The 13,961-nt window shown below is 47.8% G+C and overlaps 1 protein-coding gene across 2 annotated transcripts in view; it reads left to right on the top strand.

Annotated features, from left to right (window-relative positions):
* The window catches only part of CCDC69 (coiled-coil domain containing 69), a 31,149-nt gene that overhangs the window by 5,078 nt on the left and 12,110 nt on the right, over positions 1–13,961 (top strand). The window contains exons 1-3 of one of the 2 annotated variants that reach the window (XM_071210800.1): positions 9,481–9,519; positions 10,155–10,224; positions 12,368–12,474. In XM_071210800.1, coding sequence (XP_071066901.1) covers positions 9,496–9,519; positions 10,155–10,224; positions 12,368–12,474 — 201 coding nt within the window. In that variant the 5' untranslated portion in view covers positions 9,481–9,495. Of the gene's footprint in view, positions 1–9,480; positions 9,520–10,154; positions 10,225–12,367; positions 12,475–13,961 lie in introns of those variants that run through there. The other variant, XM_004453469.4, reaches the window with a different exon arrangement.

The following is a 13,961-nucleotide window of genomic DNA, read 5'->3' as shown; positions in this document are numbered from 1 at the left end:
AGTTTGGACACTTGGGCAGCCCCCCCCCCGCCCCCCCCCCCCCCCCACTATCATCCTTGTGTCTTCCTCCTGACCTGGGGATAGTGTGACTTTGAGTTTAGAGGAGAGAAAGGGGGATCAGGAGAGGCCTCAGAGGAGAGGCGGCATCCTAGCTGGGTTAGTTTTCGTTGTGTTTTTTAAAAATTCTCGTTGCAGTGACATAAATACAACTTGAAATTTCCCATTTTAACCACTTTTAAGTATATACTTCAGTGGTATTCGTTACATTCCCAATACTGGGCTGCCATCACCAACATGCACTACCCAGACCTTTTTTTTTTTCAGGAGGTACCAGGGATTAAATCCAGGATGCACATCTGCTCCCCAATGAGAGTTAGTTTTCTCATTTGTTTGTTCTGTTTTTAGGAGGTACTGGGGATCGAACCTGGGCCCTCATACATGGGAAGCAGATGCTCAACCACTTGAGCTACATCCACTCCCCTACCCAAACCTTTTAACTCACCTCCACAGAAACTCTGCAGGCATTAAAAGCAATAGCTCCTCTTCCCCCTCACTCCCTGCTCCCTGGAAACCTGTAATCTGCTTTGTGTCTCTCTGAATTTGCTTAGTCTTTCACATACGTGAGCTCACATATTTGCCCTTTTGCGTTTAACTTTTTCACTCAACTTGATGCCTTCAGTTTCACCCACGTTGTAGCATGTATCAGGACTTCAATTTTATGTCATGCTCATATTCTCTTGCTTCCTCTATTGGGAGACACTTGGGTTGCGTCCACCTTTTAGCTAATGTGAATAGAGCTGCCATGATTGGCTGGGTTTTGAAGGGTGTGTGGGAGTCAGATAGCTGTGATGGGATGAGTGGGGTGTACAGGCAGAAGAAATGTGTGCTCAGAGCACAGGAAACCTGCTCAGGAGAGCAAGGCAAATCTGACCTTTCAGTTTGGTTTGTCAAGGGTGGGACAGTCGGGAGCGTGAGAGGGAGCCACCTCTTCCGTCAGGGCAGAAGGAGCCCAAACCCCCTGCCCCAGCATCGTGGGCATGTGGGCACGCGTGGCCCCTGGGCTAGTGGTTTTTGCCAAACGCAGGAAGTCATGGCCCTACACCCAAATCATCCCAGCTATAGCCAAAACCTGCTTCCATACACACGGCACTCTGGAAAATCTGGGAAGTCAAAAACCAGATTTCAGTGTTAAAAGACAATGTTTGCACCCAGCAACCTAAAACACATTTGTAAAATTCCTAATAACCTTGTCTTTCAGACACAACTGTTAGTGACATATTTTCCTTCTGAGCACTTATTTTTTAATTCCATCCTTTCAACTGGGAAAAAAATGAATTCCCAGGTGACTAGTATAGGTCCGCCGAGAGCCTGCTGTTCTCCCAGCCATCTCCTAAAAGGACTTCCATCTTTGCCTTGATTGGGTGTTAAGTTTGGAACCTATGCTGATTGTCAGCACTTGTGTTTTGTTGCTGTTGTAAAAAGGTTAGAAAAGGAAAAACTTCAAATTAATTGCACAAAAGCATGCTGCTATATATGTCAAGATGGTGATACTCTCCAAGCTGAACCTGTAGGAAGGACTTGCCACCTGACTTCTCAGTGTTCATAGATCAGCTAGTGAACAAGTCTGAAATCTGTCTGGAAAAGGAGCTTGACAGGATCTCCATATAAAATTCATGGAAGTTCACGTTCAAAAAATAAACTTGGAAAAAGCCTGGATGCCCTATTTAAAAAAACAGTTTGGCGAATGGCGCTAGTTCTGGCTCTATCTCAGGGTGCGTGTGGGTTTCCATCCTCAAGGCCCCTTGTCCTTTCCGTGACCATCCGCCCTCAGCACTGTGACCTATCCCAGTGTCCAGGGAGAGGGCCAGCAGGGAGCCCCGAGGCAGCAGGGCTGACAGGGAGAGGAGGCTCCTGCGACTCCTCCTCGGACAGAGAGAAGCATCTAGAGAAAAATCCATCCTCTTCAGCAGATCTGAAGCCATCCATTACCTGAAGACAGCCATCCTCCTTCTCTTGCCAGGTGAATTTTAAACCCTGAAATTCCTAAAAATAGTTTATCTTGTGTTACTTTATTTTCAGAACTGAACCTTCCAGAACATCTAGGCCAATCACCTTAGAGTACATAAAACAACCATCCCACATCCATGCTTTTCCCCCTAGATAAGTGATGTACGAACTGACCTACTTCCATGTGTTTTTCTCCTACAGTGGAAGAGTTCTTTTTCATTGCATTTGCATTGAACTTTGTGGCCCACTTTGCCATTTCTCCACTTCCCTGTGCTGTGCTACCTACCCCTTGCCCTTTCCTTAAGGAAATAGCTCTAACATTTTGTCCACTCCTCAGAAAAAGGCTAATTGCTCCCCCCTTCCACTTTGTCACCAATCAAAAATGGCAGACGAACCCAATGCCTCCCATTTGGTGAAAGTAACTTGGCAGGAAAGTAGGTGCATGGTACACAAGGAGGTGCTTGTCAAGGCCCACGTACTTTTGGATGCCAGCTGTAGCATCTGTAGAAGGAAGAGCACTGGACTGGGAGTCCAGAATGGGTCCTACTTCTGAGTCTTTCACTAACTTGCTTTGTGATCTTAAATAGCAGCTCTCAACCAGGGCCTTGATTTCTCCATCCATAGTGACTGCCTTGGCTGACTTTAGGTTGTAACAGGGATTTAGTCTTGATTTCTTTGCTATGTAGGCAGGTTATACTTGAATACGTTATTGTTTTAAAAATTCTAAGAATCCAGGTAAAACTAAAGCTCCCTCTCCTTGATCACAATTTTAGTCCCTTCTCCAGAGATGATAGCTGCCATTATAATGTACTTTTCTAGATACTTTTTCCTGTGTATTTACAGGTATTTATGTACCAATAGAAATAGTTTATTTGGCATATTTGTATTCCACCAAATGCTTTTCCTTCTTTGTACATGAAGACAGATCTTTTAAACCTGTGCACTCCATAGTAGTCTGTACCTTAGTGTGTTCAGCACGTCCCCTACTGATGGGCAGGAGGCTCGTTTCCAGGGTTTCCTTGTGACAAATGATTCTGCCCTGAGCGTCCTCTGGGTGCCTCATCAGCCTCACTCACGGGGTCCTTTGTTCTGGAAGTGTGTCTGCAGGGTCCTGGAGTGTGCCACACGTGACTGAGGGTGACTGCTGAGCTCTCCTGCCCTCCCTTTCCCTGCCACCTCCCTCGCACGGCTGCTCAGGAACAGAGGGTGGGGTGCAAGGCTCGGGATCCCCACCCGGCCTTCCTGAGCAAGGGCCTCTCCTACCCAGTCTTCAGGAGAAGCCCTCTCCATGGCACGAGCTGACAGCTGAATGTGCCAAACCTCCAGGCCCTGTCTTGCCTGGAGCAAATGAGCATGAGAGGATTTATAGAGGATGTGGTATCAGGATGACTTCACTCTGCCCCTTCTTCCCCATTCACGGCATGTCAAAACAGAAGGCCCTGGTGTGTGCTATTGCCCAACTCCATGGCACAGAGGGAAGGAAACAGAAGCCCAGAGAGGGGAGGGTCCTGCCCAAGGTCACACAGCAACCAAGTGGCAAGGCAGGACCTCAGCTCAGGCTCCGGCCTGCCGTCTGGTTGGGGAGACAGGTGGCTATTTGGTAGTGTGTCTCAGCGGGTTTTCCCCCACCCCCATCCCAGCCACTGATAACCATTTTCTGGCCAGTTCCGTCAGGGTACTTCTGCCTGAGGGCTGACCCAAGTGTCAGAAATGCTGCTGATCCTTCTGCCAGCTCTGGGCCTTTGAGCCAACTAGAATTGGCAGCCTCCCTGGCAAGCTGATAGGAACCAAGAAAAGGTGGGCTCTAGGGAGGAAGTAGAGAAATAAGGTGTACTGGAAGCTTTTTTTTTTAGGAGGTACCCAGGATTGAACCCAGGACCTCATATATGGGAAGCAGGTGCTCAACCACTGAGCTACATTGGCTCCCCTGGCAGCCTTTCTTTAGGCCCAGCTCAGCATCGCCAAAGCAAGGGGTTGGACCCATCGCTCAGGGCCGTTCACATTCTGAACGGCTGGGCTGCCGTGGGCTGGCTCTGCCAGGTGCCGGGAGATTTAAAACGGAAGTGGGTCTGTCCTCCCCAGCGTCCTCAGTCAGTCAAAAGCTAGCGATGGAGACCACATCCGCCCTGCCTCGTGGCGCTCCGGGGGCTTGCCCGGCGTGTGGAGGAGAGCCTGGCGCTCCTCGCTGCGCTCAGGTAGACAGCGCAGCCGTCTGTCCTCCAGGCTGGCGCGGGTGACGCCGCCTCTGCACAGTGCAACAGGAAGGCTCAAACTAGGTCACCGCTACTGTCCCCGGCAGTGTGAAAAGGAAATCCGATGCAGAGATCACTTTGGCAAAATGTTTCTACCCATCTTACAGATGGCTTGTATTTACGGTGTGTTTCCAGATAAGCCTCTGTCATTTGGGTGTGGATAGCAACATTTCTCAACCGTCCTAAAAGGTTTGGGGCCCTGCCCTTCCTCTACCCGAAGCCCCTAGAGGGGGCCCCTCGGGCCTCCACCCCCACCTCCTTCCTGCTGTTCCTTCAGCCAATGGGCTCTGCCTGTGGTTGTTCAAATCCTGAGACTGACGGTGCTGGGGCCCCACCCACGCTGGGTCCGAGCACCGGAAAAGGAGCGGAGGGAGGCAGTTCTGTGCTGGAGGGGTGTGACCCCAGGCCCTTGAGGCTCAGAACAGCCCTTCCCCTAAAGGTTCCGCTACTCAGATAAATCTGATACACGCGCAAGGGAACTGGAAGGGACCCCGGGCTCAGCGGGGACTCCGAAATCTCATTAGGGTTCCGTTCCCTTGCCTGTCCCACCTCCCGGACCTCAACTTTTTCCATCTGGAAAAAGGAAGTAGGTCTTGGAATACTGCCTCCAGAGGCCCTTCCAGTCCTATCTTCTGCGTCCCAGTAAGCTTTCCTTGGCTAAGATGAGTGTGAAAACACTGACCAAGGCGAAGTCAGAGCTGTGGTTTATAGGGGTAGGGGAGGAACTGGGTAAACTCTTAAGGGCCATCGATTTCCTGAACTCGCTAAGCAAAAAAGGAATAATGAGGACACAGATCATTTAATAAAAATTACACAAAGCCTTGAAGATCCACAAACAGCATGGAGTGGTGGTCCCTAAAGAAAGATTAGACCAAGAGTCTGCAGGGCAAGCTGAGCCTCCCCCAGGGCTGCTCTTGCTTCCATCCTAGTCAGACTCCCAAGGTTGGGAATAGCTGGCGCTTCTACCCAAGTTGCTTCTGCCTAACTCGCCATTACCTGGTGGGGTTCAGAAGGTGAGGGAGGTTTGGGAGCTTGAGTCCAGGACTGTAGGCATTCCACCCAAAGAACTGCAACTAGAGCGGAACTGAACAGACCCCCCATGTTCTGCTAATGCTGGAGGTTTTATGAACCACCTGCACTAACAAAATGCTTTATGTTTTGGGGGTAGGGGAGATGGCTTTACTTCTGAACATAAGGAACACTTTAGAGAATTATAGACTCTTGGAGTTGAGGATCCTTAGAGATCACTCAGTCTAGCCTGCAAAATGAAGTTTGTCTCTCCAACGTCAAACAGTAGCCAGGTTTTCTTGCCAACTCTTTGTTCCAACAACAGTCTTTCCTATAATATGGTTTTCAGTACCCATCTCCATCCTGTTAGTTCCCTTTGGATAATTTCCACTTTGTTCATTTCCCCTCCAAAATGTGAGTGTTTTCTACTGGGCCTCTCCAAACTCAGTCGGAGCTGGTCTGACTCAGAGAAGGAAGTGGCCAGGACCCTAACTTGGGGGTTTTCCCTTCAGTAGAGGCTGATTGATTGCTACTCTGCTCTGGGCTTTTGTGAGTATCTGAATCACCTGGGAAGATTGGTAGACACGGGCTTTCCCAGCTCCCCAGCCCCCAGCCCCCTTGGATTCCATAAGTATAGACTTGGTGGGGATTTGGGTTAAGCAAGCCCTGCAGGGGGTCCATAGTCTCTACTCTAGAAACGCTGTTGTGGGCCTCATGAGAGATACTGGGGCAGATCCAAGGTGGATTCTCAAAGAGCCCCTTTGGCTGGCAGGATAGACAGCTCATCAGGTAGGTACTCTCAGGGGTGTCTCCAGACCCTGGAGCATAAAGAAGTTAGATAGTAACTCAGCCCTGGGAAGGCCAGAGAGACAGAGGAGAAATGGCACATGAATGGGCCTGGAGGCCTGAGAAGGAGCTCTCAGTGCGCCATCTTGGGATGGTCTTGAGCAGCTTGGTTGGGAGGCTTGAACAATTGGATGCATGTGTTGGGGCCGGAGTGCAATAGATAGACAATACTAGGTTGTTCTGGTTTGGTTTTGGCCTAGCAAATTTGCCATTTAAAAGAAAAAAACAAGATAGTATTCCTTGTTTCAGTGAAACTGGCCTTCCTGTGTATTGTATGTGGGTGAGTAAATTGGTGCAACCTTTGTGGAAGAACCAGTAATTTTACATGTAAAAACAATGTTATGTATCAGGTGTTCATTAAAGCATAATTTGGAAATGATCTGTATGTTCCATAGTAGATTGTTGATTAAATGATTAACTTCATCCATAGGGATGTTCTACTCTAAAGCCATTATAATTAATGTATATGAAGAATAGTTAATAACATGTAGTACATGCTTATAATATATTTGAAAAAATATATATAAGGAAATGTAATATTTCAATATTGCATATGTATATGTATTTAAATATTATATGCTACCATGTTTCAGGGCTTCTCTAGGTAGTAGGATTTTGTTTTAATATTTTCTTGTATTTTCCATACTTTCTACAATGAATGCTTGCTACTATTGTAATTAGAAAAAGATGTTTACAAGTATTTAAATATTAAGAAAATGGGGAGAAATGGTATACTGGAGGTAGATGCTAATAAACCTTGAATGCCATTTTTTTAAGAATGCCTGAGCCACCTCCACTCCCTGCTTTGTTTTGTCTCTCATTATGTTTTCCTCGTGTCTCTTGTTGCATCATCTTGTTGTGTCAGCTTGCCGCACCAGCCCATCACATCAGCTTGCTGTCTTGCACGTCTTCTTTAGGAGGCACTGGGAACCGAAACTGGGACCTCCCATGTGGTAGGTGGGAGCTCAATCACTTGAGCCACATCTGCTTCCCTGAATGCCATTTTCATTCTGAGGGTGTTTTTTTCCAAATCTGGGGACTTGAGCTCAAGGTCATGGTCCTGCCTGTGGTCTGAATGCTACTGGGGGAGAAGAGATTCCCACCTTTCTATAGTTGTTATTTGGGAGAAGATGGTTTTAATGAGGTTATCTTATTTCAGATGACAAAACCTGAGGCTCAGTAGCAGCTCAAGAGATCCCTAAAGTTTTTCAAAGATAAAGTAGTCTTTGCACTGTAGGTGCATTATATTGTTTAATCTTTAAAACAACTTGAGGAGGAATCCATGGCTTGGAGAGGTCCTACATACACAGTGTTGGGTCTAGGGTCAGAACCAGTTCTGGTGATTCTGGAATCCAGAGGTCTTAACCACTGGACTCTACAGGCTCTCTTGTTCTGAGTCCTGGATTCTAATGCTGATTTTGACATTAGGTCACAGTGTGACCTTGTCTTTCCTCCCTGAGCCTTGGTTTCTCGCCTGTAATTAACCCTTGCCCCACAGCACTTGAGAAGAGCTGAGATCCCTTGGGGCCTGAATGCCATGGGATCATGGAGTTAGCCCACCAGATCTCCCATCTCCACCTCACAGAGGAAGACGCTGAAGCCCACGGAGGGGGGAGGGACTTGTCCATGTTACTGGCAGAGTGGGACTGGAATCCAGGAATTCTCAGTCCCATAAATACATTGTCCAGATTCATTGTCACCAGTGGTGGCAACAGGGAAGAGACACCACTTGCTCTTATCCCCTCCTTCCTCCTCCCAGGGTAGAGCAGCTGGCTCCTGTCATTCACCAGATTCCTGCATTGACAGCTCTTCTCAACTGTGCCAGGGCCCAGCTTCCTCCTCTTCCCTGGGCAGGGGAGGCCCGATCTTGACCAGGGTGGCTGGAGAGCTAAAAAGTCAGGCTCACCCCGCCACTGAACAGTCTGGGGTACTAGGCCTGGGGAAGCTCTGGGCCTCGCTGAGTTTGCCAGGGGTTTTAATGTATGCCACTTTCTGTGTCGGGCACTCCAGGAAAGGAGCAGACATGTTCTAGAAGCCCTCTCTTGATCTAACTTCCCACCCCAATCAGAAGTGTACTTTCTAGCAATATTTCAATGGTTCTTGAATTCAGGAAGATTTTAATATATTTTATTCCAATTATTACCTTTTAAATACCTGTTACCATAGTGAAAACTGAAGTTCTCTTTTAATGTGATAATTCACAAATGAACATTTCTTAGACATTTTCGTAGGCTGAATTCATTTTTAATGTATTTCTTAAACAGAAGTCTTGAAAAGTATACAAAATGGTTTGTTGTTGTTGTTTATGAAGTACCAGGCATGGGAAGCAGGCGCTCAGCCACTGAGCTATACCCGCTCCCTCCAAAAGAGTTTAAAAGTGTTTTCTACCCCAAATCCCAGTCAAGTGACTGGTGCCAGACCTTGACCAACTTTCCTCCAATTTGGAGTGAAATGAAAAAAATGATGGTGTGAGTGTGTGTAATGTTGAGTATAGATGTCAGTTACCCTCTCCTGGAAGATCTGTTCTTGAACCTTTCCTTACTATGTTCCAAATCATCAAAATTTCCTTTTTTTATGAAATGATAGTGATAATCTGAGAATAATTTTTTCCATGTCTTTTCTTGCCAACCCCGTGTCAACTTTCCCATTTTAAAAAAATGTATTCATGTATGGAAACCGGAAATCTGGGAGTGGCTGGACCTGCTTTTGCACCAGTCATCTCCTTTAATCAGATTCTACCAACACTGGCCAAGATTGGCTAAAGCACCAGGGCCCGCCAAACATAGCACAAATACTGGCTACCATTGATCCCCTACGCTGCCTTGACTGAGCCGTAACCTTGCTCAGCCTCAATCTCCTAGACTTTAAATTGGAGATTTTCATATTTCACAGGGTGGTGAAGATAAGATAATGTATGTAAGACAACTTAGTGCCTGGTATCTCGTGAGCAGTATATTTTACCCCCACGTGGCCAGGTCAGTACTACTGTCCATTTTACAGTTAAGGAAACTGTCCCTTCTAACAGAGACAAGCTGTGGCAAAACCATGGCTTGTACTTCTTTTTTGTTTTGTTTTGTTTTTGTTTTTTTAAGGATTTATTTATTTATCTTCTCCCCACCCCCCCACCCCCCCACCAGCCATAATCTGCTCTCTGTTCATTCACTGTGTGTTCTTCTGTGTCTGCCTGAATTCTCATTAAGCAGCTCTGGATACCGATCCTGGGACCTTCCGGAGTGGGAGAAAGGCAATTACTCTCTTGTACCAACTTAGCTCTCTCTTCTGCTATGTCTTCTTATTTTCTCTCCTCTGTGTCTCTTGTTGCATTGTCTTGCTGCACCAGCTCTCTGCGTCAGCCGACACTCCTGTGCAGGGCAGCTTTCCCATGCTCGGTGGCATTCCTACACAGGTGGGTACTCCTGCGTGGGGTGGCATCCAGCATGGGCCAGCACTCTCTGTGGGCCAGCTTGCCCTCACCAGGAGGTTCTGAACATCGAACCCTGGACCTCCTATAGGGTAGATGGGAACTCAGTTGGTTGAGCCACATCTATTTCCTTGGCTTGCACTTCTGATGCTGTCCCCCAATACCACACAGCTTTCAGGGGAACTTGACTGGAAATTGTCATAGCTGCAGACCCAGAAAGGAATGGGGCGTCATCTCTGGACCATGGGTTGTAGGTTTTAGGGTACTTCAAGGCCGTAGCTGGGATGAGGGTTGATAGACAAAAGCCTGGCCAAGTCCTGGGAGAAGAAAGAGGCGAGCCCCATGCATGGCAACAAGAGCAGACCACAGGGATGGAAGGAAAGGCCAACCAGCATCCAATTCCCCACTGAGGGTTTCCTGGCACTGGTGGAATCCTGGTCTGGGAACCCTTCCCCAAGCAGAGGGAGTGCTGCCTTGGGGTAGTGAGGCAGGCTCAGTGGACCAGGTGTGGGGCAAGGTCTCGTAGAACTGGAAGTCCTGCCTTGCCTTTGGAAGAATCCCATCCTCCCATTGACCTCCCGTCCTCTACCCTCACCACACTGATGTCTCATTTCTTACAGAGGCACCAAGAACCAGATCAGCCACCCAGAGCAGAGCCCCAGGAACTAAGCCTCCTTGATAGGGACACAGGTAAGTAGCCAGCCCCATAAATGACCCCACTTACACCCATGAGATTCCTTACCTTTAATCATCAAAGATGATATAGTCACTTAAACATCTCATGAGATCTTTTGTAGATTGCTTTAATAGGAGTATCACGTCTAGAATCAGGGAGATGATAGCTTTGACTGTGATTCCCCATTTTGGACTGCTGATACCACACCTGGATGCTGTGTTTATTTCCAGAAAGTAACTTTTCAGAGGGAGAAAAACTGGAAGGTATAAAGTAGAGAAAGACCAGGCTGGTGAGGAATCTGAAAATGTCCTGTGAGTAGTGGTTAAAGGAACAGAGAATGTCCCACCTGGAAAGATGTCACAATAAAACACAACACTTCTAAGTTTCTGCAGTGTTCTCATAGAGAAGAAAGATGAACCTGTTCATTGTGACCCAGAGGGCAGTACTAGGGCCTCGAGATAGCAGAAACTGGCAGGCAGCATTCAGTTCAATCTCAAAAGAGTTTTTTGTGTGATTGTTGGCTTAAAACCACCAGAGCTACCTAGTAATAGAATGTGTTCCCATCCCTAAGGTGTTTAAGCACAGGTTGGGTGACTGGCTATGGGGGATGTTGTAGATGAAATTCGAGCATGAGGTAAGTAATTGGACCAGAATTCAGGGGTCCTCCAGCCTGTCTATATATGAGAATTGCCCAGAGCATTTTGAAGACGTAATTCAGGGACCCAACTACAGACCTGAATAAGAATCTCCAGGAGTTGGGGCTAAAGAATCTGCCTGTTTAGTAACAATGTATCTTTTTGATAAGCTGCTCTCCTGTTGGGTCCAGCCTGAGACTGGTCTTGTGGGCCAGTGTTTGGGGCCCTGAGCTAAATCATTTATGAGAGTCTCGGGCTGTCACCCAATGTCTGGCAGTCTGCTCATGGCCTCTGGGAGTTCAGGACCAGGGGCACCCACACACCCCTCCTCCTGTCCTTACAGGACTGCCCACGGTGAGGCGTCCCCTTAGCAGCCCCCTTGCAGGGTCCTCACGTCTCCAGCCGCACATTTTGCATCCCCTGCCTGTGGAGCTCCACACGGTGCTGTCCACAGTCCTGGTGTAAGTGCTGGTGCTTGGCCGGGCCCCGCCGAGGAGCCTGGCACTACACTTACTGCCTCTTCAGCTCCGGGAGGCAGAATAAGGTGGTAGTGTCTGTCATCATATCAGATCGTGTGGGTGCGTGTCCCTGCTCCCCTGACTGTGGATGGGGTAATCTTGGGCAAGTGCATAACTTCTCTGTGCCTCAGTTTCCTCACCTGTGGAATGGGGATAAACTAGTACCCCCCACATTGTGGTGAGGATTAAATGAGTAACACTGGGAAGCCCTTGAAGTCTACCAAGCATGTGCCAGCACCAGCTCTCAGCACTCCTTTCCTGCTTTAGTTGTAATTGTTGCCATTGTTTTCCAGCTTAATCCTCTTAATAGCCCCGTGAGAGAGGTACCATTATTTTTCTGATTCTACAAATTAGGTAACTGAGGCTTGGAGAGGACGGGCTCCTGCCTTGGGCAATACCCAGAACCTGTTAGAGTGGTGTTGCGGGCGCCCGCTTTGGAGTTTCCCTAAGCGAGGGCTGGGTTTCCTGTTGGGGCTCCTTCCCGGTCACAAACAGCCCCCCTGCCTCTAGCTGGGGAGACGCCAAAGGTCAGGGATCACACACTCAGACGCTCAGGTGGCCCCAGTAAGTAAAGCAGACGACAAGGGGACCCCTTACTTGAGCCCTCAGCAGGGGGAGGTGAGGACTGGGAAACTGCAGTTACGACCTGGGCAGAGGAGACAGCGGCTGCGCGGCTCCAGCTCCTGGTTGATGTGAAGCCATACTGGCCCGGGGCTGCCAGTTCCTTGGATTCTTCAAGAAAAGTTGGCCATCTGTATCGTTAAGCAAAAGTTTCCCAGTTATTACATATCAGCATCTAATTTTTCAGAAATTTAAATAGTGGGTGGAGCAAATAGAACTGGAGAGAGAGAGACCACTGGCTCCTGCATTGAAGGAGGAGCCCCAAAGCCAGCGAGATTTGAGGGGCTACCCCTGGGAGTCAGCCCTTCATCTGGCTTCCCACACCCTCTGAACCGCACCTTTGCTTTTGGTAAATTTTTTTTTCTTGGCTTTCTCATCTTTAGGCACAGCCATCCAACTCCGTGCATCTGAGGAGGCTGAGCAGCAGCAGCAGGATATAACCAGGATTCTCCAGCAGCACGAGGAGGAGAAGCAGCAATGGGCACAACAGGTAAGTGCAGCTCTTACTTTTCCTCCAGGTCAGCTAACCTGGATAAAGCCCAGAGTGAAGACCTAGTTTGGGTTTTTATTGTTGGTGAAAGGATCTTACTACTTTTGCCAAGAAAGGCGTCCTTTATCGAACACCTATCTCTCTCCAGCCACCATGTGCCCGGCGCTGGGTTAAAGCAGGCAGGGCCGGCAGCTGCTCTCGGGAGCTGCAGTCCCCCTGGGAAGGACGCAAGTCCTCAGTGCGCTGGTCAGGCTTCCCAGCCCACCTCGTAGTTGGTTGGTATATGGAACTCCTTCTGGCCTGTGAGTTGCGAATGGAAGACCCAGAGCCACGACTGGGCCAAGCATTAAATTGCTGGTTCAAGACCTTTGAGAGGTCTTTCTGGCTTGCAAAGTGCCTGGCATTGTCCAAAATGGTGACCGTTCAGTCTGGGAAGGAGCGACCAGCTGGACTTGTAGTGAGTGAGAGCTAAACCTTTTGAGGCTTTGGGATGTGTGTTACTGCAGCATAATTTAGCCTAGCCTGACTGAGACTAAAAAACACACAATATACACAATTACACAAAAGTATTGAACTATAATTGCAAGCACAATGAAGAGTTTAGAATGCTGTGAAAGTACATCATAGAAGCACTAACCTGAGTCTGGGATCAGAGAAATCTTCTCTGAGGAAGTGACACTTGAGACAAGACTTTAAAAATTAGTTGGAAATGAAAATCATGAGACAGTCTACACAATAACTGGCTTGGACCTATCAAATGTCAAGGTCACGAGAGATGAGGAAAGACAGAGGAATGAGTTAGATGAAAGGAGACTAAAGTGATGTGACGAATGAAGGCCACTCAGCCCAGGATTTCCTTTTCCTCATTCTAGCTTGGTCACTAATCTTTCCCTTCTCTCTGCCTCAGTTTCCTTCCTTATAAACGGAGGACAGAGGAGCAGTTCAAAAGATTCTACGAGAATGTACAAAATATTTCCCTAACTCTTATCTTTATTGGTTATTTTAAATTGCAAATGTGAAACTTGTTCAAAATGTTCAAAGTTGTGAAATTTTAAAAATCTTTTTTAAAAGAGGGAGCTCTGTAGTTATAAACTAATTGTCCAGTTACATTGTAGGGTTATTGTTTATTGAAAGATTTTCCTCAGGATGCCTTCATTCAGCAGACTCGCTAAGGCCTGTGAGCAGAGAGGGTGCCACGTCAGGTACTAGGAGCGGTGCAGAAAGAAATCAAACCCAGAGTCTAACCTTGAGTATTGTAGCACTGGGGAGCTACAGTGAGCGCCCCAAACACACTGAAAACATTCTTTGCTTTTCACAGTTTTACGAAGGATGGGTTAATTGTGTATGTCTGTGTGTCTTCAGTTTGCTTTGGTAGAGTAACCGCCCTGATGCCATTTGCTCCTGGCATCTAGCTATGGAATCCTTAACCACGAGACTTGTAGGGAGAGCAGGCATCAAGAGGTTGAGTCCCTCGTTGAGCCTAGGGG

This window comes from Dasypus novemcinctus, chromosome 2 (genome assembly GCF_030445035.2).
Source record: "Dasypus novemcinctus isolate mDasNov1 chromosome 2, mDasNov1.1.hap2, whole genome shotgun sequence".
Taxonomy (NCBI): Eukaryota; Metazoa; Chordata; class Mammalia; order Cingulata; family Dasypodidae; genus Dasypus; species Dasypus novemcinctus.
The sequence above is the reverse complement of the archived record's forward strand: the minus strand, read 5'-3'. Positions and strand labels throughout refer to the sequence as shown.